Source organism: Rissa tridactyla, chromosome 4, assembly GCF_028500815.1.
Source record: "Rissa tridactyla isolate bRisTri1 chromosome 4, bRisTri1.patW.cur.20221130, whole genome shotgun sequence".
In the NCBI taxonomy this organism is placed as follows: Eukaryota; Metazoa; Chordata; class Aves; order Charadriiformes; family Laridae; genus Rissa; species Rissa tridactyla.
In genome coordinates this window covers 16,562,695-16,587,309 of record NC_071469.1, presented here as the reverse complement: position 1 = coordinate 16,587,309, position 24,615 = coordinate 16,562,695, and the positions used below count along the sequence as shown (strand labels likewise).

The window sequence follows — 24,615 nt, the reverse complement described above, 5'->3', positions numbered from 1 at the left end:
CAGCGAAGTTTCCAATGCTTATACCAGCTGTGAGAATGACTGCCATGTTCTCTATGGCCCTTCCTTTGGCCTTCCCAGATGTGGGTTCCTCTGGGGAACTTCACAAAATGTAGCAGACTATCAGAGTTTTGATATTATGTGACCTGCAGTGCTACTGGCTTAAAAATCTATAAGCTGTTGTCAAATCTCCTCTTACCTCGTAAAAGAGAATCAGGCTGTTCTGTATCCCCTGGAGTACCACTGCCAATGAGATGTTCCGTAATGCAAGATACGATCCTTTTCTGATGAGTGAAGGACATGCACAGCTATAAGATTTCAGTTTCCGTTTTTCTGTGTAGGAAAACTTTGAATAGAAAGGATTCTGAACCTGATGAGCTTTCTTTTTTTAACTTGTGGATGATGCTCCAAAGAACAACTTAATAAAACATGTGGAATTTTTTCTATTAGGATACATCATTAACCATCTCCCCTTCCTCTTCTTTAGGCATTTTGTTATTATTTTAAAAAAATATTTAACCCATCATGACCTTGGTGACAAATCTTCGAGTTGCCAAGAGATAGACCAAGTAAGCAGATGCTTTGCTGTAAATGTCAAAGATAGTAAACTGGAGGTTGTCTTCTCTATGTCTTTGATTTTCAGTGACACCAGGTACTCTCTTGCTGAGTTGAGACATCTGAGATAATGGGCAGGATGACAAGCAACACAAATCCATATAATAGTTTCTTTCTGAATAGGGAGCTTACTTGGCTTGAAAAATACATTTGCTTTGGCTTACAAACTTCCTATTCTTTTTCCCCTGAACTTTTGCCTCCCGCATACTCTCTCTTGTACTGTTTTTTCCAGTTCTGAACATTGCAAGGTCTTTTTAAATTGAATAAGATGAAAGGTTTATCTCTTAAAGCCCCGCAACACGTTGTACTTCTAAATGAGCACAAGGGACACTTGGTGTATGGTGTGTCAATGGTGAAAGATGTATGTATGCTCAATGGTTAAGGACTGTTTTGCAGCATGGCCTGCTGAATTTTGCTGTATTAACAGAATCTTGGTAGCCGTTACATTTGCCAACGTGTGTATTTTTTGTGTTAACGATTTAATAAATGCTTACTTGCAATTCCTGTAAAAGAAATTGTTCCCTAGTTTTGATAGGAATAATTCACAATTTGTTACTGTTCCCTGCTGATGTAATACTGTAGATCAAATCTGTGACCTTTACTTCAAGGAGAGTTCTGTAACTGATACCTCAAAATGGGACTATTTCTGAAATCACAGTTGCATATGAATTCATAATGTTAATGCATGCTTCACATTGAACATGCAAGATGATGTGTTACGTATGACAAATTTTTAGCACTCACTGGTTCTCTGTGATGTAGACCCAGTACATGCATAATTCTGGCCTTTTCCTAGAAGTAGATGTTTGCTTAGGCAAGAAAAGCAATTCCTTTATTTACGTTACTTTTGTACAGAGGAGAGGAAAAGTCTCACTAGTCTCTGTACCCTACCGTGAGTTGTTGGACGGCCCTCTCGCAGTCTGATTTGTGGTCACTGAACATGACTATAGTCTCCTCTATTGCAGGACTTTTTGGTGGGTAATGAAAGGATTTGTACTGGAGGCAACTTTTAGATATCCTTATTTCATGCGGAGTCTTCCTGTAGTCCCAGTAGTGCAGTTCTCCTGTTCCTCTGCTATACAGGAATGCCAGGCAGGAAGAAGGCAGCTGCAAATCTCCCTGTTCCCCTGTGCCAGAATGGAGACCTAATCAGGGTTGTTAGTCTGTGCTGCTTTTTTGGGTGCATCTGTCCGCTTATAACCTTAATGCTCATGTGAATTTTTTCTGTAGGCCCAAAAGAGAAAAAATGTAAAGGTGTCAGGATTTGATATCCTTGCTGTTCCAAGACCACTCACCCTATTTTTGAGTTGGTTTTTTTTTTTGAGGGGCCCTGAGACTCATTTTGCCACCTACTAATGAAAGGAGGCAGGAGTCCAAATGCATTCTGCTTACATCCAAGCCTTGTGTTGCCAGCTGTTTACAGCAGAAGTAGTATGATGGCTTGCTGTCACTCACATTCCTTCACTCTTGACAGTACACTGTTGATTGGGTTAACTGCAAGGCAAGATTCTTCCTAGGTAAATTCTGGATACCCTAAAATAAAAAAGCCTGAATGTAACTGTATAGCCCTTGTAGATTTGTTGAATAATGAAGCAGCCACTTTAATACTTTTTTTCAAGCACTGTAGTAAAGAAATCTTGCTCTGTTGACAAGTTCAGCATGAGTCTTGTGCAGTGCTTCTCTGTCTGCTCAGATCCTCCTTCTCCCATCTGCCACCTTCTCACTCTAAGGAAAGGAAATTCCACTCTGTCAAAGCAAAGTGCCAATGAAAAATGGGGAAAGACTTTTAAGAGCAGCTTTTGGATGAGACCATTCACTGAAATCAAAACAAATATAATCACAGCTCACTATAAATTTGCCTTGCATATCTAGCAAAAGGTTAAGGCTAACACGTCATAAGATGCAGTCCCTCCAGTGAAGGACGTGCAATTCAAAGAGGCAGAAGAAAAAGAGGAAAGCAGAAAGGCAGAATCACTTACTAATGACCATGATCAGTGCTCCATGGCAACATGTTCTTTGCAAGGAAAATAGCACAGATACCTATTAAGCAAAGGGATTCCCCAGCAAGCAAATTAAATGCTGGAAATCGAACAAGAGTGGTTTGGTTTTTTTTCCTTCCTGTAGGTAATTAGGGTAGCTACCATTAAAGTATCCTAATTGAAATGGATGTTTTGTAACTCTCTTGAAGTATGAGATGTACCTAATTTTCAAGTATCCCACGTCATAGGCTTTGTATTTCTGTATATTTGCAGTTATTAGCTTCCTTATGGTTTGTAAAGCTGTTGCTTAATGACTTTGAGGATTGTTTCCTTCTGCAAAGACCTTTTGGTAGCTTCTGCCTGATGCTGGCTTGTAAATTCAGTATGAGCAGTTAAAGCCTAAGAACAATGAACTTGTATTATTTCAGGGACTTTGTGCATTCATTTAAGTCCACAGGGCTGGAGCACAAACCTGGTAATTGTCTTGACTATAAACGAATGTGCTGAGTTTCACCCTAATCCTTAGGAAGGATGTATGTCCACAACTGGCGATCTCTGACCATAAGAGTTAAGGGTTAGAGAATTTCAGGACTGTTCTTGATAGTTCAGCTTGAGATACCAAAGTATGGCAGTGTAGTCACCTACAACATAATGATAGTAAACGCGCTTATGCTTTCTTTATGCTTGGAATTACATTGGAAGATACTCAGTTGGATATCTGGGGCAGGGGCAGCAGAAATCGAGAGTACTTGTCTGCTGGAGATGCTGAGCCTGCAGGCTGTGCAGCTGAGAGTGCTGAATGAACTGTGTGGTGGGCCCAGGGGAACGAAAACCTGCTTGAGTCACCATGCCACACTCCATCTTACCCTCATCAAACATTCGTTGGAGTCCATGTGGCTGCGAATTAGATAGCTTTTTCATTTCCTCTGTTAACAGAGTTCTAGATCCACACTGCTTGGCTGGCTGAAACCTTGTTTTACTGTCCAGTGTAAAGTCTTAGGATATGTGCTCCTACCTCCAACCCTAAAGCCTAGGCAAAAATTATAGATCAAAATTTTGTGATCTCCTTACAAAAGTGTAGGACAAATATGGCAGGGATTATATGGGCGACAATTCTGTAGACACAACTTGTCTGAAGTGCAGTTTCTCTGCTTTATCCAGTGGGATGACTTGTTTTCTTGTGTACTGGCTCCACAGAAAAAAAACCCAGGCACAAAGCAGGTATTTTATGCTGTGAAGAGCTGTTTTCCAGTCTGTTATATAGCACTGTAAAATAGTCTACTGAGCCGCATTAGTGTTGGGTAGAAGAATCAAGATTGAAGTCAAGTTTGAGTCACGTTGTAAGCTGTTAAACACTTGGCCAAGACAGTAAAATCTTGATGATGCTGCAGTACAGCAAAGCTGTAACTTGATGAATAAATGCCTTCTATAGTATAACACGCCTCCATTTGGTATTCTGTACGTGATATGCAAAATGAAAGGCATTTCTAGATGCAGAAGCTTAAAAAAAAATAATTTTTTGTTCCCTTAATTTAAGCAAGCAAATGTTAAGCAGAAATTGCTTCCATCTAATGAAATATTTTCCCCTCAGCTTGGGGTAGATCTAATAGGTACTTTCTCTAACGTACCTATTTCTATCCCTAAATACAGAGAAACTACGCTGAAGGAAATTGCTGACAAAACAGTGCAAGAACGTGCAATACATTATATACGGTGGGAAAGTTAAGTTTGGATTGCATGGTGCAATGATCTCTCTGTTTTTGTATTTTTTATTTTTTTATATGTTTTTTTTTAAAGCTGTTCCGTGGCTTGGAGGAGCTGGATTTCAGCTATTAGGCTTTCCCCTAGCAAGAGCAATAGCTAAAAAGCCCCTGTGGAACTGTGCCAAATAAGTCTCTCTGGAAATGAACTTCACTCACTTCTAGTCTAGTCAGCTGCCATCAACAATTTATAACTGTAAGTATAAGTTTAAGGCTTGATCTCTTTCACAACTAGTGAACCTGTGTCTGGCAGCTTTTAAACACGGATGGTGCGTGTTAGTTGTCTTACTGCTCTGGAGTGTTTCTGGTGTACGCTTTCGTGGTAATTGACATGCGTGACACTTGCATGGAATCTGAGTGATTTCAGCCAAGATTTTTAGCGTTATTTTAAGATTATTCATTTTCTGTACACATGTGTCTTTGGGGGTCCAACTTCTTGAGTTCTTAAGGCAGTCTGAATTCCATCACAGTGGATGATAGGGTCCTTATGGTGTATCAGATTGGTCACTGGCTTTGGATATTCCTGTTTGATTTTTTTACTGTTTTCATATTCTGGTGATGCAGGATGATTATATAGTAATATTCCTCAGTCGCTTCTTACTTTCTGTCCAGATTGCAGCCCCTTTGTTACGTAATTGTCGACTATTTATGTTAATTCTAATGTCAGAACCAAGTATATCCAGGCAGTTGCTTTATTACTTTAACCCTTAGAGGAAGCAACTGGATCATTTTATATATGTGCATGATGTATTGACCCAGAAAGAGGATGGAGTATGTAATCGTTCAGAGTAGTGGATGTTTCTTCAGAGTACCGCAAGCTGCACTGCACAAAAGGAGCAGCGGTCTGTAAATAAGTAAGACTTCAGCCTCCAGCATGTGCAAATCCTCTGTCTTCATCAGTGGGTTGGTTCAGAACAGCAGCAACAAAGGAGAAGGGGGGGAACAGGTTTGTAAAAAGCACAAAAGGTGCTTCACTTTCCTGATAAACCAGCAAGGCATTTCATTTTGGGCAATCATTCTACCAAATTTGCTCTATCTTTATCACGCGAGGTTGAAATAGGTATTATGAAGATGACCAAGAAGAAGGAAATATACTGGCTTTATGTCTGAAACATGTAAAAACTTTGTGTAAATGTGATAGTTGAAAACACAGCACTTTCTGCTGGGTAGAGAGGTGGAATGTGTAATTTCCAAGAGGCAGATATTTTGGGTATCTTTGCCAGATTCAAGACACATAGCCGAAGTGACGTAGCGAGGCTTCCAGCATGCATGTTATAATCCTGAGAATGAGCAACATTTTCATGAGCACTTAAGCGGTGTATGCAAATCTTGGTTATTTTCCATAAAGCTCTTAAAATTAATTCTTACATAGCTTCTTGCTTCTGGGACAGTCATACTCAAATTTAACTAACAAGTGAGTGATGAACTTGACCAAAAGTCTAGTACCTTAAAATAGTTACCGAGATTCTGCTTCAACTCTGAATGCATAGTAAGTGGATCTCAGTGAAGATCCTGCTTATTTCTCACCTGTTTTAGAAGTATTTCTGCTCTTCAAACGCAATATTTAAATGCAGTGATGAAACTAAAAAGGTGAAATGTGTTACAGTGGTCAGAACATCCTCTGAGGAAGTGACTGTGAAAAACAGCTTCAGTGGCAAGTTTTTCTTTAATCGTCTGTGTTATGCTGTGGTCCAAATACTAACTCCTGTGTTATCCTGGCATGTAGCAATGGCCAAAAAATGGTGTAGTCCCATGTAATCACAGTGATAAGCTGTGTTTGTACGAATATGATTTCATATTTAAGGTTTATATTTATGGCTTCAGTGTACACTGAGGCTGAGTACAAACCTTGCTCTGAATTTGCTCCCTGTGCAGAGGGCATAGCCTCAGGCATCAGTGCAGCCCTGAGGGTTACTGTCGTTCGCTGCAGGGCAGCAGGAGAATTTCCCCTCCGAAAACCATAGCTGTATCTGTGCTCTTTACAGGCCTGGCAGGGATCCAGTTTGAAGGGGCACATTGTCAGTGGCTGCTCTTCAGCTATCTTTGAACGTGCAAGCCTTTGCTAGGGTGTAATGCCTCATAAGATCATTACATGTACCTGTGAGCGCATAGATCAACTTGTGCCTGATGCTTTTCTGTTTAGCAGCATTTAATTCTGTATATTTTAGAAGCATCTTTATCCAGAGGCCTCCAGAGATGCCTTTCATGGTTGGATGCAGATAATTGAAAGTTGGCTGTTTTCCTGCTCCTGGATGTCAGGTATCCTTTCATTGAACCTGGCCCTTTCCAGAGGTATCTGTTCGCTGTGGCACAGTGGTGGGAAGCCGTTGCTCAGAAATGATTTGGAAATTTCAGTTGCACTGATGGCTCTTTACCATGCCAAGGATTTAAGAAACCTGTCTTGCAGCCCCAAGAGAGAGGACTGACCTTGGGTTACCCAAGGTTCGACTGCATGCCTAATCAGTACTAGAGGAAATCTGATAAATATAGACTAATGCGTAGGGATTCACCTAATGAAAATAACACCTTCTCCTTCCCAAATAGCTCCCTTGCAGCATTTAGCTACATAGCAACTACTGCTGTTTTATGAATGAAGCAGGCGGACTCCACAGCAGTCTTTGTGCACGCTCCCTACCCTGTCTTTGGCTCACAAAATGAGAATTATATTTTAGTGGTTTTATAGACAGCATAACAGCAAAAATACGCAGGGCACATAGGTAATACTGCTGCTACACGAGATAAAATGCAATTTCTCATTCTTGCAGAAGGCTCCTTTTCTGTGAACGGAAAGCATCTTGTAATGTCAGGGTTTGTCAGGAAGTGACTAAAAGCAAGAGAGTAAATTCTGCAGTAATACTATTCCATTCCTTATTCACCATGTCTCTCTCGAGTCATGAGGAGGCAATGAAGGCATATAATTTTGACACCTGATAAAATACTCTCATTTGGTTAGGGTGAGAAACAATTTTTAAGAGCTGAAAATGCTACTTTAAATGATTGCTTTGCTTGTAGTTAAAAGGAATTCATACCAAAGAGCCAAATAAGCATATTATTTTGTCATGGCTAGTCAGATTTTCCATGTCAATTTAAAAGGAGGGTAATTTTCCCATTCCTATTTTAGAATGTTCCTTATTCTGCCTTTATAATTTTGTCCATTTCCTCATTAGTGCTCCTTTCAGAGCCCAAACATGTCAACAGTGACACCATTATCAGCCTGAAATAAATGAACAAACATTCTCATCTTCAGTTGTGGTTTGCCTATGACAGCTATTTTTAATTTTGCAGCTGTTGGAGACTAAGGCAGATGAGATGGATTTGCAACCGATGATTTGGCACCTATATCATGCAGCTACTTTACAAGTGTTCTCATAGGTGTTAGGAAATGTGGAGGTTTCCATGGGGTCTCTTCACTGAAGTAACGCTTCTGGAGAAAGAGAGCGAGCGAGCATGAGGTAAAACACTGATAGCAGAAGGTGGTGTCCTGCTGGTTTAGCATTTGTTTGCAGGTGTTCAAAATGGAGTGTGTGATGGCAGCTAAGTCTTTTTTTTTTTTTTTTTTTTCACCAAGTGTGAATATGAGCTGACAGCCTCTTCTATATATTCTGAGCAGTGATAGTTCCATGGGGTCTTCAACCTCAAGGATTTTTCTTTCCTGGATGAGAAGGTGGTGTGACTTTTTTGGCTACAAGGAGCAACTTCTGTTCCTCACAGACTTGACTCCTGTTTCAAAACAGCTTCACAGCTCAGTTGTTGATCAAACTGCAGAATACCCAAGTGATGCACTGACCTGTGCCCGGCTTTACTTGGGCCTTCAGCCAGATGAACTTAGGTGCCCACCACTTGCAAAAGTGGCGGAAGCGTGGAAGGCACCGTGGGCTGTGGGTGTAAAAATGTCATATTGAGTTAGGTACTCACATGCTGCTTCACCTAACCCGAGTGCTTGTTCAGGTCTCAAAGTGCCTTTTGTGTCTTTGTGCCAATATTTCTGTAATTCATAATTTGCTGTGATAAAAGTTAAGATATGGCAGTTCATTTAATTAGTACCACTGATTGGTGTGGACTTAACAGATGGTTGGTAACAATCCTAAATTTTCTTAGATGCTGAAACGCAAAAGACTTGATTATGCAGCTCCCTACAGTCAGAAGATAGTGACATGCAGGACCCAGCCTAAACGATGAACTGGCTGAAGTTTTAAATGGTAAACTGCATGGTTGGGGACTGAAATATAGTTTGAAAAATCTTATGTTGTTTCATTTTGTCTTTTACCTTTAGCCCAAAATGGATTACATATTTCATAGAATCATAGAATTTCCTACTCTTTCCCCCAAAATTCAGTAGGAGTGGTGCCTGTGTGTTTCCACCACACTTTTAAATCCATGTTAGATCCAGGCACTTTGGAAAGCTGCACAGATTTTATCTTAATGATCCATAAAGAACAGTTTAGCTAGGTCTTGGAAGACTTTAGAGCTTCATAAACCATCGTTCTGGTTTTTGTTTTGGCAAGTACTCAGTTGGTTTGCAAACTTACACTAAATTTTTACTTGCAAAGTGTGATATTAACCATAGTCAAGAAGGTTAAGATACTTCCACACTGCTGACCATACTGTTAATTAGGTAGTTAAATACTTGTGGAAATGATGTCTTAGTTTCTTGTGCTATGATTGATGTTATCTGACCTGTTGAATAATCTGTCATAGGACCTCAGAGTATTTTGATCATATCTCTCTGAGAATAGTCTTATTTCTGTAAATGGGATTTCTAATAGAGGAAGGTGCTGTACAGCAGAAGTTTTACTGGCAGAGTTCATGAAGAGAATGAACTAATGTATCTTTGAAGTGCAGTGACTGCATTGAGTTCCAACTTGACTGTCTTTTTTGATCTCGTAAGAAATAAAAGGCAGTTACTGCTGTAGCGTCTCGGAGAGTCTAAAGGCCTAAAAGAACATTCCTGTTGAGAGGACTCATTAGTTATGCAGACTAAAACTATGAAACATGCTTATTCTCATAAAAAGTAATGAGGACTCCATGTCCAGATCCTGTAAATAACTTAATACCCATCTCTCTTGCATTGTGGTTACTAACTGGCCTTTCAGAAAATAACAGGTTCATTTAAGAACAACTGTCCACATATGCCAGGCATCTCCGGTGTGCCACCTGTACCCTATGACTTGATGATACTGAAGTGGGTAATATACCTTTGAAAAATATATATCATCAGACCAACTTCACCTTGACCTACTAGCTAGAAATAAGAAAACAGTTTGGTTGTTTTTTTGGTTTTTTTTTGTTTTTCTTTTTTTTTTTTAATTCCTACTCAAGCCCTAGCAAGATGTCTAAAATCTGGAGCTCAGGATTATCGGAGATGCGGACCCAGGCTGCTTTGTAGTGTGTATTCTGTGACCCTTCAAACAATAGGAAATTGCACCTTGGCTGGCAAGGCTGGTTTCCTTTTTTTCTGTGAGCGCATTTCATGTATCCTTGATAAGAGGCTATGTGGTTCTTCTTGTAGTGATGGGTTGCGTGTATTTCAGCTCATGTTTATCAGCTGGGGAGGACATGGCTTTCTCACACAAGTTGTCACCCACAGTGCCCCCAGCATCTCAGGAAATCACCCTGGCTGAAACTCAGGCAGAGCTAAGACTGTTTTGTCTCCTGAAGGCATTGGATTTTCTCTCTGACAAGAAAGCCCAGATTTGGCAGATGTTACCTTTAGAATAGCAGGAAGTGGGAAACTTGGTTTCATAACTAAATAACAATAAAGTTAGGTTAATGAGGCCATGAATCATTTGAATTGTTCAGCTCTGTGTGCCTCTGCTGCATACTAAGAAATTCCCAAGAGTATTTTCAGTGGTTTAAGCAAAAAGCTGACATGAAATGAGTCATTTGTCTTTGATCTTCGAGTTTGGTTTTTTGGGTGTGTTTGTTTAAGATTGGGAATCTATTGAAGTAATGAAATGAAGATGCGATAATAGCCCAGGGAAACATGCCTATGCTAATCTTATTCTGTGTAGCTCAAATAAAATAGCAAGGACGTCACATATTTCTATGTTTTTTTTCAGTAATAAGCATGAAGTGGTTGAAAATACCTTTTTCAGTCTCCTGCTTAGGATCCTGTAATAAGTTCTTGCTCTGTCAAATTCATGCCTTCCTCTTCCTCTCTTTTATGTTGTGTCTGTTGGGTCAGAAACTGCCAGCTCGCTTCAAGGTGTCATAATCATGAGATGCTTTGGATTGAGAATTACAAATACAGAGTACTGGCCTTTTGAAAGGAGGTGTTTTCTTTTTAATTCAGAACATTTTGACTTATTCCCTCTTTTTTTTTTTTTGTGTCGTCTTAGACCTAGTGAGGGGGCTTAATGAGAAAGACTTGACTGTTGTTCCTCTTAGGGGTTTTGATCATTAGAGGTCATTGAGGCTGCTATTCCATCACTTGTGACATTGAATGTCTCTGAAAATGTATTTTGCAAGAAAAATACTGAAAAACATATTGTAAATATGGGCAAATGGGAAGCCAGGCCAACCATTTATATGTTTATATTCACAATGCAATATAAATAATTGGGTTTGGGCTTAAACTGCGTTGCAGCAAACATTTCAAACGTTTTAAGCAAAATTATTTTTGTCTGTCTTTTTATCCATATGAGAAGAATGGCTGCATCTGTGGCAGTGAATAAGTTAACCTACTTAGTGTTTTGTGTGTAGGCAGCATGCAGTTCTGTGAGATTGCAGTGGGCAATGAAGCAGCAGAATTCAATTTGCAGCAGTGACCTAAGAGGGACTATTTTTAGTAATAAAATAGGTCAGAGGATGTGGTAGTGCAGACTGATAAATGAACAGTCTTTCCCTGCACTTGTGGGGCTTGTTTCTGTCCTCCAGTATAGAAGCTCTGTGATGGGGGAAAGGAGATTTAATACTGTCACGTGATTACTGTTAGAATTTTTTTGTGAAGCAATCGTAGGAAAAGTGCTAAGTTTTATTTTAGTGAAGAAAGAATACAAGTAACTACTTTGCTTAGGGATTCATGGAAGGAGAAACCAACTAGGGAGCAGGGTGTTTTGAAGCCATTGCTTAAAGCTGGTTTTAACACTGCTGGAGATCTTATGTTGCGGTGTTGTCCATGTCACCAGCAGTTCTTGCTCTTTTATTCTTTCCTCTCCACTAGGTGTTCTTATGTGCTTTTTTAGCTTGCTTCTGTTACCAGTTTGCTTTCTTAGTGATTTATGCAGGTGGGCGCTGGCGTTTTCTTTTCAGGGTGTCAAAGATGAAGCATGGCTTTATTCTGTTCCTTTGAGTCTATGGGCGTTTGGAGGAAGCTCATGAAGGATCTATGCAGCCAGTTCTTGTGACACAGAGCAGTCCAAGTCTCTTTTTAGCGTTGTGTTCCTTGACCTTTGCATTTCCACACTCCTTTGGTTTCTCTGAAATGAAGTTTCAGAGCAAACTCGGAAAGCACCTCTTGCCAGTTTGTGTGCTGATATAAACTATGCTGTTGTTAGTTAGCAGTGTGTCAAAGTCCCTATAAGCTCTAGTCACGGAGCAGGGCATGTTGATGCCATATAAACAGAAGAAAAACAATAGCTTTGGCCCTAAAGCCTTTTTTTACCCTGGAAAAAGAATGCTTAGCAGGAAGCAAGCAGTCTCCACTCCTGGTTGTAGCTAAATCGGTATCAGTGTGTCACACCATATAACAAAGTACAATTGTGGGATGCTCAGGCTGTTGCTGAAGCTATCTCCAGGAGTTAATAAGCCCTAATGAGCCCTGGTGAGATGCACTGGGATGCCCAATTCTCCTGCTTTGGAACTAAGCAGATATCTCCCTGGGGGCTGCTTAATGTTTTGTGAATGTAGACGCCTGTGCTGGTGCTCATTTGTTTATTTGTTGCCTTACGCTGTGCTGTGAAGCACAGATATGGTTGTATGACATGGGAGAGAGATGCCCTTAATTTTCCCTTTCCATCCCCTGTCCTAGCAAAATGTGTTTAATATTCTGACCTGTCTGGTTAGGACTATGATGAAGCACCATCTAGCAGAGTTTTTATAGTGCTTAAAAATCCTTGGATAATATCACTTTGATATTATATTTATAACAAAAGTAAGCTAAACATTGATCACTGGCGTAAAAATTGTAGGCCTTTTTTTTTTTTTTTTTTTAGATTGCAAGTTAGTTGTGTGTCATCCTCTAGAATAAAAAGCAGCTAAGTAATATGCATTTCTAATGCCTGTTTTTTTCTATAGAGGAAGTCTGTTTCTGTATTGTAAATAAGCACTGCATACCTCAGACAACCAATAAAGAACCATGTCACTTGATATTTGAAATTAATGTAAAAAAGACTTCCAGTGGGATCAATGTAGTGGAGATATTCTGAGCAACACTCTAAGAAACTTGAGGGGCCTTTTGTTCTTGTTCCATAATCAGTGTAATTTAATGTGCATCTAAGGGACATCTTTTAGTAAGAATACACTATCCTGCACTTTACTTTCTACAGAAAAGGCCAGTGATTTTTTCCTTTTTTTTTTTTTTCTTGTTAACCTGGTTTTGCAAAGGAAAGCTTGTCAATATAATTGAATATAAACTCAGTCGTTTGGTCTTTCTGTCTACCCTACTCATCATGCGAGCTGGGAGTTCATGACAATTCACAGTCCGTTCACTTACGTGTAAGCAAAGCACACTGAGCCAGGAGCTCATTTATTAGGTGTGCAAGAGGAGAAATCCACAAATACTCACAGCTTCTCTTCTTTAAGAGTTTACAACACTACAGTGCATCCTCCCCATCTCTCCCACCCTACAGATTACTGGCCTGTCCAGTATCTGACGTGCTATGCTGTTTCTTAAAGTAAATACCATAAAATGGAAAGCTTGTACTCAAAAGGTAACTGGGCCCATGTTTTTGTTATTAGCATTTAATGGTAGTTTTAAATTTAGAGGACAACTTTTGTTCTCCATTAAGAACTAATTTACTTTAATTTTTGAGAACTCTTCCTTTTCTTTGTTTCCTTGTGTTTTCCCAGCGTGACTGAATCAAAAAACAATTTGTGCCAAAATAATAACCTGGGAAGATGGCTTTCTTTCTCTAGTGTGAAATCATGTTTAGTGTAGGTAGGTATCACTAATCTGATTGTGTGCAGTGTGTTACAGTGTCTTACTCGGGAATTTATTTTCTGCTTATTGGGGAGGTATGGAGGCTGGCGGGCAGAAATGAACTGCAGTGTCTGACAGTATGACAGCAGAATGTCTGGTGGGAAAGTCAGTGATTCTGTGACAGTGGTCACTGTCTCTTCAGATTATGAGTAATTCCAGCTTCTTTCTGCTTTAATAGACAAGTGTAAGTAGAGCTTTAAATTTAAGATTGACCCCATGGCCTTGTGGTTTCTGTATAAAGGAAGCAAAAGTGGCCGTGCAGTGGGCTTTTTGTGCCCAGTCCCTTTTAGGGATTGCCTTTGACAGAGGTGGGTGATTTTTTGTGGTTTTATTTAATCTCGATATGCGTGCCGGCAAAGCAGGCTAACTTCATGTGGTGGGTTGACCCAGGCTGGCTGCCAGCCGCCCACCCAGCCACTCTCTGCCTCCCCCCTCAACAGGATGGGGGGAGAAAATGGATGATGGTGATGATGACGCCGGATGATGGTGAGCGGGGCTGCGGCCCGCCATAACCTCCCCCTCACACCTTCCCGGGCGGCCCCGGGGGGATCCCTGCTCCGGCGGCCTGAGCTCCCTCTGCCGGCAGGGCTGTTCCTCACCCTTTTCCCCTCACTCCTGGCTGCCTGCGGGGCGTTGAGCCCTCTCTGGAGAATGTTTTACCAAGGGCAGCACCAGCTCCACTGGCAGGCTGGGTGGGGCCCTTGAGGAACCGGCTGGCTGTGAGCTGGCCCTTCTCACAGCGGCCGCCCTGCAGCCCCGCTGCCGCCAAAACCTGGGCACAGGTGGCAACTCTGTTCAACTCTGAGGCACCAGCACATAAAAGAGGTAAGAGACGGTGTCTGAAGCAGCAGCGGAGTTACGTGGATCTTTAGATTGGTAGTTTTAACAACTGAACAAAACCAAAAGACAAAAACCCAAACCGCTTGGGCACACGCTAGGCTGAGATACAGCAAAAGTAGATCTTGTTCCTGGTGCTGTTGCGAGTGTTTTGGTTGACGTGCGGCAAGAGGCCTCCATCATGTGTTCCTCCCTTTTCCGCTTGAAAAAAGGTGATAATGATATGTGATCTCCTTTGGGGACTTCAGGGGGAAATATTATTTGTTCATCAACTGCACACTTTTAATCTAATCTTTCCATCGTAAGGTTTTAATGGGAAATTTCCAGACTGGCCTTGGCCTGGAGGAGCCAAATGGTTTGGTCTAACTGCTGTTCAGAAGTAAAATCCTGGCTTTCTGTAGTCTAGATGTCTTTCCAGCCAAAAAGCTAAGAGTGAAAAAATAAGAGTTTTGTCATCACTCTGAAAATCTCAGGCCTCTTTCAGCTCAAAGACTTCCCAGAAGAAGTAGCTCCAATGTTTACTTGAGCAATGTGATTATAATCCAGAGGTGGAAAACATAGGATTTTCACACTAGGCACGTCCAAAGCCAGTTTATACTTAAACTGTCTTTTTTTCCTCTTGCTTTATGTGCCTGCACACACATTTGAGCAATGGGGAAATCGAGGCATGGAAGGAGCATGAGATCTGCCCATGTTACTTACTGTTAGTTCAGCAGGAGTGCCAGGAATAGAAGCTATGTCTGAGTTTCAGGTCAAGTCACAGATAAAACTTGTCCCTCCACCTCCCTTAATTGTTGCTTTTTCAGCTCTTTTGTGTAGTGACCACCTGTGCTCACTGAGGTGCCCATGTCCTAGCCCTCTCCATCACAATAGGGTCACAAGGGGGTAGATTGTCAGAAGAGGGTGGAAGTGTAGCCCCACAGTGTGGCATAAGCAATGGCTTCTTGAGGTTTGCTGATAGCATGACAGGACCTGCAAAATTAATACGCTATCTGGAAAATACAAAATGTATTTCTGTTCTTCCTTTAGGCTCTGATTGTTCTTAGGGCAAAGCGGTGCCTGCAAATAAGTGTTTCTGGTGTTGCATGTCACTCCTAGGTGTATTGCCTAAAGGAGGCAGCTTGTCTAAGAAACAGATGAACAGCATTGTGTGGCTGCAAGTGGTAGCAGACTGTGTCCTCCCAGCAAAGTCACAGTGTCCCAAGGGGACCCTTATAACTGGGTTTGGGTTGGTTTTTTTTTTTTTTTTGCTGTGCCTAAGCTAAGAAATTCTGCGATGAACTCCAAGGCAGTTGTAGGTGGATTTGCTTATATTTAAGTCATTTTGGAGAACAGCCGCACCTGGCATAAGAGCAGGTCACTGTCTTTACTTGCTACCTGGGGAGCAGACTGTCTGCAGCTGTGCAACTGCTGCTAGGGTCAAAATACACAGGGCAAATCCTACTGGAGCAGCAAGCATATTGACTTGCCTAACATAAAGTGTTTTACAAAATAATCATTATTGGGAGTTTTCTTCCCTCCCCCCATCCCCCATTGTATTTCATCACTTTTAATTCCTACCATTCTGTTGTGTGCAAGGAAGGTTTTGGCTATTGTTGAAACTGTTTGGGAGGAGGAAAATTGGTTTTATTCCCAGGTTTGGAGGTCACTTGAAAGGATATATGTCAAATTAAAGATCTTGCTGTGCAGAGACTTTGATTAATAAATTCACTGAGGAATCATAGCTTTAATAATTGTAATTGGAGGCAGGGTTTTGATCATGACTCACCTTGTAGGGGCTCTCCTCACTGCCCTCCTTGAGAAAGTGGAAATCTGGAAGAAAGGAATTCGTGTGACCTTTCATTACCAAGCTGGCACTAGAAATTGGCACTAGCTAGCCCCTGCTGTTGGAAAAGGCCTGGAGAATCAGCACAGTCCTTTGTGCTCGGTTGGTGCTAGTTTAGGTCACAGGTGTGTAGAAGCTATATCCAAAGGGAAAAAAGCAAAACAATAAACATGATTTCAGCATGGAGTGTGGTAGAAATGAAAGGCCAGGGAGTGTCAGGCAGCTTTGTCCTTCAGCGGCCCCCTAGATTTCAAAAGTTTTGAGTGGGAGCATCATTTGGAGCTTGCAGAGAATCCAGTCTTACTAGGAGAACAGTCTTGGCTTTTGCCTCTTCTACCTAAATTTGGTGATGGGTTTCTATGAAAAGCACGCGTACCTCCTGCATTGAAGCATGTGGTTGCAAAGTTCAACAGAAGCAGTATCTAGGTGTTCCTAATTTTTTTGTGAAAACTGGAGAAAGATGAGGGAACTATTGTAGGATAGTAGATGAACTTTGGGGGAAAACGCTTGCAATTGAAAGGCAAAGGAAGTTTGGCTTGGTTTTTCAGCCTTCAGTCAAGCTGCTGTTTCTTTTCTCAATAGCCTCTTGCTGTGAGCTTTTCCAGAGTTACTGTTTCTTTTAATTTAGTCCATTGTTGCACACAATATTGAATAGTAAGTGAAAATTTCTTTGACAAAATTTTAAGAAGTTATCCTTGATTCTGTAACCCAAGGGCTTCATGGGTCCCTGATGGAAACAAAAGTGTGAGAGGTTCAGGCAGTGATAACTTTCTGAATGTCTGATACCTGTTTGTACAAGTTTGACCCACAAAGGAAAGAGCTAGGACCCTTTCTTGAAAGTTAAAGTTATCCATGCTCTAATAACTTCCTGAATACTCACAGGCTTTTTTGACAGGTAAAGTAAATCTTCTGATCCTAATTTTATTCAGAATTAGAATCCTGGAAAGAACAATGTATTCCTAAACAGTATTCTTGAATGACGCTTAAATTTTGAATAACATTAAATTGTATTGTAAATGGTTAAGAATTAAAGAAACAACCAATTTGTAACGTAGGCCTTGAGCAAACTATGATAATAAGAAGCACTGAAAAATGTTTCTCTGCATGATTAAGAGAGTCTGGTTTGCTGGTTTGATTTATTGGCTGGCTGGCTGAATTCATTAATTGTGTATGACTACTTTTACTTCTGGGTGGTCATTTTTCATTTCAGATCTCATTACTGGATGAGATTTTTGTAGGGATGTTCTTATCATCCAAAATTAAATACATGAAAATGTTAAGGAGGCTCAGCACTCCCTTTTTATATCGATATTTTTTCATACTATGGTTTTATAAACTGCAGAAAAATTCACTTAGGCTGCAATAACCTACGTTTTTTCTGCATGTGCTCATTACTTGACACAAAGATTTCTTCTTATTGCATATATGCTATGTTCCATTTCACATTTTTCGAAATAGTGATGTGGAACTAGAAAACCTCTTTTTTTTTTTATTAGATGACGAAGAATGAGACAGAGACTTGTTTCTCTATCTGTTTACACTTTAGATGTATATAAACTACTGAACATTCAAACACCATTGTAACTACTTTTTTAGAATGAGAAGTCTAGATAAGCAGATCAGTGAGAGATAAGTATAGATAACATTTGTCAGAAATCAAGTGACTTAGGAGAGATGCTGAACATCTTGGCTTGTAGTTTGAACACTGTTTTTTATAGGAAAGACTCATTTCCTGGACAGCTTGCAAACAGTACAGTTTGCAACACTCCTCTCTTCAAGGATCTTTATGTTTTTAGCTGCATGGAGAAGCAGCACTTAAAGAAGCATTTAATACCATTGTTGTCTACAGCTAAAGATGCTGTTCCAGGTTATGGTCCGTCTCCTGGAAGGCAGTAGAGCAGAACCTCTGTGTCCTTGCTGGTCCTTCTAGCCAGAGAGCAACAGTCCCTGTATGGGCCCTAGGTCCATACGAACAGTGGTGTGGATATAGCTATTAGGAATTTATTTCAGCTTCTGAAAGTGAGAAGAAAAGAGAGCGTGGGGAAATTCTCATGTGCTTCCTTTTCTTTCTTAGCCCACATCTTCGGGTTGTGCATCTGCAAGTAGAAGGCAGAGCTGTTAAAGACTATAGGGTGAGGACTATCTCATCCCTTCTCTCCCCCTCAGTTTTGGCTTCTGCTGACCCCTGATCCTGTAGGTGTGTGGCAGATGGGTTGGGTGAATCCCCAAGTCAGCTTTGTAGCAGAAGAGGCTACTGTGGTATTTTGACAAATCTGTTCTTGCCTGTGGGCTCTGACACTTCCAACATTACTTCATGTGTTTTCTGTGAGAACAATTTCTGCCTATGCAATACAAAAAAAAGGGTCTTGTGAAGAAAGAAGGTGAATGAGGTAATAACCCTTACCCTCCCATAAACATGAATGTGATGGGCAGGAGCCTGGGTAGGAAGCACTGGTCCTGCTAGCTGGCTTGGTTCCATTCAATGTCAGCAAGTTGTAGTTACTAATCACTTGTGATCCCTCTTACACGGTTTATTTTTTCTCTACTTTCACCCCACTGATACATATCTGCAATGTCAAGCTCTCATTTACACCTACTGTCCAAAATTGGAGTAATGGTCGATGCTCCTCTTTGGCAGTCACTCTATGGATTGTTGCTGTATGTGTGCATGTCTGTGGATAGTTTATTATGCAGAAGAAAAAAAACATGTAGCAGAAAGGATGATATTAGTATATTGTTTTGTTTCTAAAGCCTTCATCTGATGATTTGTATTATTTATAAACTTTTTTCGGTAAATAAGCTTTATCTTGGTAATCATATATTTAGATAACAAAACATAGCACAGACATAAAGGATGACAACTGATCTGAACCTAGATGATAAATACAGTGACAGTGGCATCCTATTTTTAGCCAGAGCTTCATCATGCTCCAGGATCTGTTAAGTGACCTTCACTCCATAATTTAAGAGGCATACTAATTTGGACAAAGGCAGGAATGACCCTCACTGGTGTAGGGCTAATCAGAGTGAGTTTGAGTCAAACCAGTATTGTCCTCACAGCAAATAGACATATCATGAAAAGTTAGTTTCAGCAGACGAGCCTAGCGATTAGCCTTGAAGATCATGAAATTTGGTCTGTTCTGGGTGAGAGGATTAAGACTGGAAATGTCAAAGCTTCTTTTGGGGAATGTATTTAGCATGTATGTGAGTATTGTGTGTATGTGTGCATATAACTTACAAACACAGATGCGTACATGCACGTACTGTAAAGAAGGTTCAGATTCATGAGATCTAGGATGTCAATTTTTTTTTGTTAGTATTCATTTGGCTTCATTATAGCTGAATCCTCTGACTGACTTTTGTCTTTCTAACCTGAGACAAGATGTTACTTGCAGTACATGAGGTCCCTGACACCCCTTGATGCCTCTGGCTTGGAGCAGTGCTGGAATGTAGTAGCAAGGGGCAGATGTCCCTGCTGTTCCCCAGCTGCTGCTGCTTCCATTACCCAGGCCTCTGGCTGTTTCTTTGCTGAGAAGTGTTTGATTGCTGGTTTGGAGTGAAGGACTAGGATACTAATAAGAGAACATGGCTTTCAGTCCAGGGAAAAGACAGAAGATGAGAAAGTTGGACAAAGTCATCATTTTCTGCAGCTGTCTTGATATGACCTCACTTGCCCTTAGCAACAAAAAGCCCTGTTTAATGCCTGTTGTTTTCCACTCTTCCCCTAATAGCTGTCTTGACACCCTGAAGGGTATCAGCCACCTTCTTGTGGATTCAAGAACACAGATTTTTATCTCGGTTCTAGGCGATATATTTGTGTGGTGAGGCACTTGACTGCACTAGGGACATCTCTAGGAACTCGAGCAGCTTTAAGGGTATCAGATCCTGCAGCCGGAATGTGGTGAGTCAGCAACGAGGATGGCAGAAATGTAGCTATTTCCACCTCTTCACTGCAACTGCAGCATGTCACTACATACATTTCCCTCCTGTTGAGTAGGTTTTGATGTCAGTTGCTTTAAAAATATTTATTCAGTCGAGACCTGTTTGTAATTTTGGACTGCTTATGAGGCTTTTTTCTTAATATCGTCATACTAGGGCAACTGCAGAAATGGTAAAGATGTAGACCTTGGCGTAATGCCTCAGCTTCCAGGGTGTGTAGTGATGTCAGGAGAGCTGCACTCCCTCAAAGTCAGAGTACTGTAAGGAAAAAGATGGTATGGAAAAATGGGACAGATTCTCTTCACAACTGCCAAAATCAGTGGCAGAACGGAGCTTTCAAAGATATCTGCCGTATAAGGAATAGTTTTGGACCTCTTTTGAATTGTTTCTGGCTAACTTATCACCTAATCCAGTGTGAAAAAAGGAGAGAGACTGGGCTCAACTTCAATTCCTATGCATAGAGGGGTAACTTAATGACAGTTTGCTTTGTGTTTGTGGGAGGTAAGCCAGATTTATCATGTGCTTTTGGTTGTTTTGTTTTGGTTTTTTTTATTGAGGTTTCTGCTACGGTCTCTCCTCTTACACTCCAAAATAAGTTAGTAGCCTTTATTTAAAAACAAAACAAACAAAACTCCCCTGCTCCCTGTTGAAAATGATACATTTTAGAAAGAACTCATATTTCTACTCCCTTTTCTGTTCCTTTGTTCCAATATTCCATTTATTCAAATAGAAGGAAGTTTCTGGGCAAGCCATGTGTTATGGCTTTGTGCTGCTGTTACCAGATTTCTCTCTAGGAAGACTGCTGACACAAGGATCTATCCCTTATGTAGGCATGTAGGAACACACAAGCCACATACCAACTGCTCTAGAAGGGCTGGATTACAGGCAGTGCTGCTCAGTAGTGAGTCCAGGATGCTGACAGCCTACAGGACAAGATGAGAACGAACTCTGATCTTGTGTTCCCAAAGCTCAGGGCAGAGCTTGCTTCATCTCAGAAACTTATGCAAGGTGACAGGAGGACTGAAGGGAGGAGGAAAAAGGAGGACTTAAGACCATTACCTTAAATTACCTTAGATTTTTAATTGCTAAAACCGTAGGGGGCCAAGAGCAAAATGTACCATGAAAAATGAGACTGTGCAGTCTCTTTGTGATGACCACTTGTGGGAGTTTGCATGCGTGCAGACAGGGTAAAAATCTATAAGAAATTTGTTTTCAAACTTTAAGTAAGGCCAAACAATGGCTTGTCCCAAGTGTGGAAACCCACTTTTTCTGTGCTCATTCTGGATTTCAGATATTTGTTATTGTCTTGCATGTCTAATGTGTAACGGTTAAAACTGTGTCCTCCCACATGGTTGGAATTTTTAAATTGAGGCTGCATCACATTTTCAAATGCCGAAGTTATAGGTTCCCATGTAATTTTCATAAAGAATCCTGTCAACACTCGAAGGCCTGTTCAGGGTGCTGCAGATAAGTTAGCAGCAACCAGCCAGTACTAACAAAGTTCTCTTTGGGAGCACAACGCTCTGACATCTGCAAATGGTAAAGCACCAATTGATAACACTCAGGAGTCCAAACAATGAAATAGCTCACTTAAGAACAGAGACTGATCCCTCCACTATGCAATCAGCTTGAACAAATGGAATAGTTGCTGCCAACAGCAATTAAAAATGGATGATGGAGATTTAATGCAGTATGGCCTTCCGCTCTGTCCTGCAAGTGTATTGAGGGGAAAGGAGGGGGAGATGAGAATTGCCTTCAATGAAATATCCCAAGCTAACACTCGCAGAAATCAGCATCTGCTTAGTAATCGCACTCAGTCTCACAATTATTTTCTTTATGTGAACCTAAATATTTTAACTGTATCACTTTTCCTACCAATCTTGAATCTGAAACTTAGCAGTGTTTCCTACTTTTACACACAGCTTCTTGGGAGATAACGGCCACAGCATATTGATCGTCACCATTCAATTGGGGCTTGCCTCTTCTTACTTGTTGTGCTGCTCCTTCTTGGGCAGCTTCCATTGTGTTCATCCAGCAAGTTAATGGTCCAAGAACCCAGTGCAAGCTCCTGGAGAAACCTCCCAGGTTTTTACAGATCTCAAGTTGTTATCTAATATGACTGAATGTTGCTGTATCTCCAAGACCAAATATGCCTCCTTAATTGAAGATAATGGCTTTGACTGGATGAGAATAATAAGAAAACAAAATAATAATAATGACTCACACTAACATTAGAAGTAGCTCCCTGTTCACAAGCTGTGTTTTGCTTTCTTTATTCTTTCATCAAGTCATTGTTTCCAGAAGTGACTAACAGTTTTGGGAATCCCTCAGTTTTTGGTTACAAGAGTTAGTAAAGGGCAATGAAGGTGCCTGATTTCAGAGGGCAGGAGGGGCCCGTCCTAAAGCTGTAATCCTTTAATGAATCTCAAATTGAGCACCAAGAATAGCTAGTTAATTTTTAAAATGCTCATTTGACCCTAGCCTCATCTAGCTCTGAACACAAATCAGTTTGTGTACTGTCTCTCATGCAGACATGTGGATCAACACAAGTCATGTCTGCATGCACGTAGACCACTGAACCATCACACTTCCTTGTGGAGATGAACTTCTTTATTAAGCATTTCTAGCATACTGTATTCCAGTTCCCTTTCCTGTGTTTACTTATTGTATTTCTGTTTTCAAAGACACTAGTGAAGATAGAGAGGTTTGTCCTTCTGTTTTATACACTCCCACTTTTCCACTTCCAATGTGGCTTGCTTACTAATGTGATACACATGGAGGACAATAGCTTTTCTTCCTTTCAGTTTCAGTTAGTTTCACGGACTCGTGGAATTGGTGTATTTATAGGTGAAGTAATATTTTAAGCGGCACATAAATAGTAACATTCATGATTTTCCAGCGTATGAATCCCCCTTTGCAGATTTTCATTTTGGAATGGTACTTGTGTTGTCAAACCCTTAATTGCCTACTTTGTTTGTAGGGTTTGTATAAATGTTAAGTGCATTTCAGTGTGAAGTCTAACTTCTAGTCAGATTCAAAACAGTTTATCCGAGGAAAAAGTATGTCCCTTGTTATCTTGCCCACTGTATGTGGGCCTCATCTCAGTTCTGTGTGTACATAGCAGCTGTGAATTTGTAAGGTGTTCCTGAGTGACTGGTTTGAAAAATATGGAATATTATAGAATTATTTTTTGTCTAGATTCAAGGAACGAATTTTCCACTTCAAAATAAACTGTCTATATAAAGAAATACTTTCCTTAAAATCCAAAGGCAAACTCAAACCTGTCTAAAATGAGAATAAGGAAGCTAGCAAACAAGATTGACAAAAGTCTCAGAGACTGCAGAGGTCACAGAAGCCAGATCTTAGTTTTATAAAGACTTTTCTATACTGCCAAAAGGAAAAAGCAGGAGCATGATTGTTTTTATTGAGTATCTTTTTAAAAGAGACTTCTTTTTTGGTAGCTGATTCTGACACACATTGAAAGTGAAACTTGCTGTCTGAAGCTCAGGGCAGAACAAAGGCCAACAGAAGTAATTACTAAATTCTTAAGATTCAAGTCTTGGAGAAATTGCCAAAGTTAGCAAGGGCAGTAGATTTAATTGCTTGCGAAGGTTATAGGTGGATTTGCTTTTCTGATTGGAAGGCTGGAATTCAATTTAGAGTGATGCAGGATGTTACCTTGCAAAACTATTAGTGCAAATTACTGATAGGCATGTGAGGATATGGGGTCTTCCTAGCTCTGCTTAGAAGGAAAAAACTCCATGAACAGCCTACTTGCCTATAAGTGGGGTGTCAAAGTTCAACATGTTGGTTGCAAAATGTAGGTATTCAGGTAGAGATCATCCTGCCAGGAAGAGGGCAGTATGGTTATTTTTTATCACACCTTATGATAACATCTGATTATTGATGATACCTAAATCCTTCAGATATAAAGGACAAAAGATCTCTCAATTTTAAGGGACTTTGGCAGGAAACAAATGAGAATTCTGATGGAGGAGTATGGAATTCCTTCCTACTCCTGCCCATTGGCCACTGGCAGGGCAGCCTGAGGCCTGGGGGTGGGAGTGCCTTGTGGTGTAGGGGTCAGGATACGTGAGCACATTATCATAGAATAGTTTGGGTTGGAAGGGACCCTAAAGATCATCTAGTTCCAACCCTCCTGCCATGGGCAGGGACATCTCCCACTAGACCAGGTTGCTCAAAGGCCCGTCCAACCTGGCCTTGAACACTTCCAGGGATGGGGCAACCACAATTTCTCTGGGCAACCTGTTCCAGTGTCTCACCACCCTCAGTAAAGAGTTTCTTCCTAATATCTAATCTAAGTCTGCCCTCTTGCAGTTTAAAACTGTTCCCCCTTGTTCTATCGCTAAGCTCCCTGATAAAGAGGGCTCCTTTAAGTACTTGAAGGCTGCTATAAGGTCTCCCTGGAGCCTTCTCTTCTCCTAGCTGAACAACCCCAAGTCTCTCAGCCGGTCCTCATAGGAGAGGTGCTCCAGCCCTCTGATCATCTTTGTGGCCCTCCTC

At 40.8% G+C, this 24,615-nt stretch overlaps 1 protein-coding gene across 8 annotated transcripts in view; it reads left to right on the top strand.

Annotated features, from left to right (window-relative positions):
- Positions 1-24,615, top strand: part of SERGEF (secretion regulating guanine nucleotide exchange factor) — a 157,981-nt gene that overhangs the window by 101,327 nt on the left and 32,039 nt on the right. For 2 of the 8 annotated variants that reach the window (XR_008466013.1, XR_008466012.1), the window contains exon 11: positions 4,389-4,547. The exons of 5 other annotated variants lie outside the window; for them this stretch is intronic. Coding sequence is in view for 1 of the 3 variants with exons in the window: in XM_054199077.1 (XP_054055052.1) it covers positions 13,361-13,365 (5 nt within the window). In the remaining 2 variants the exon portion in view is untranslated. Of the gene's footprint in view, positions 1-4,388; positions 4,548-13,360; positions 13,634-24,615 lie in introns of those variants that run through there. One more of the 8 variants, XM_054199077.1, reaches the window with a different exon arrangement.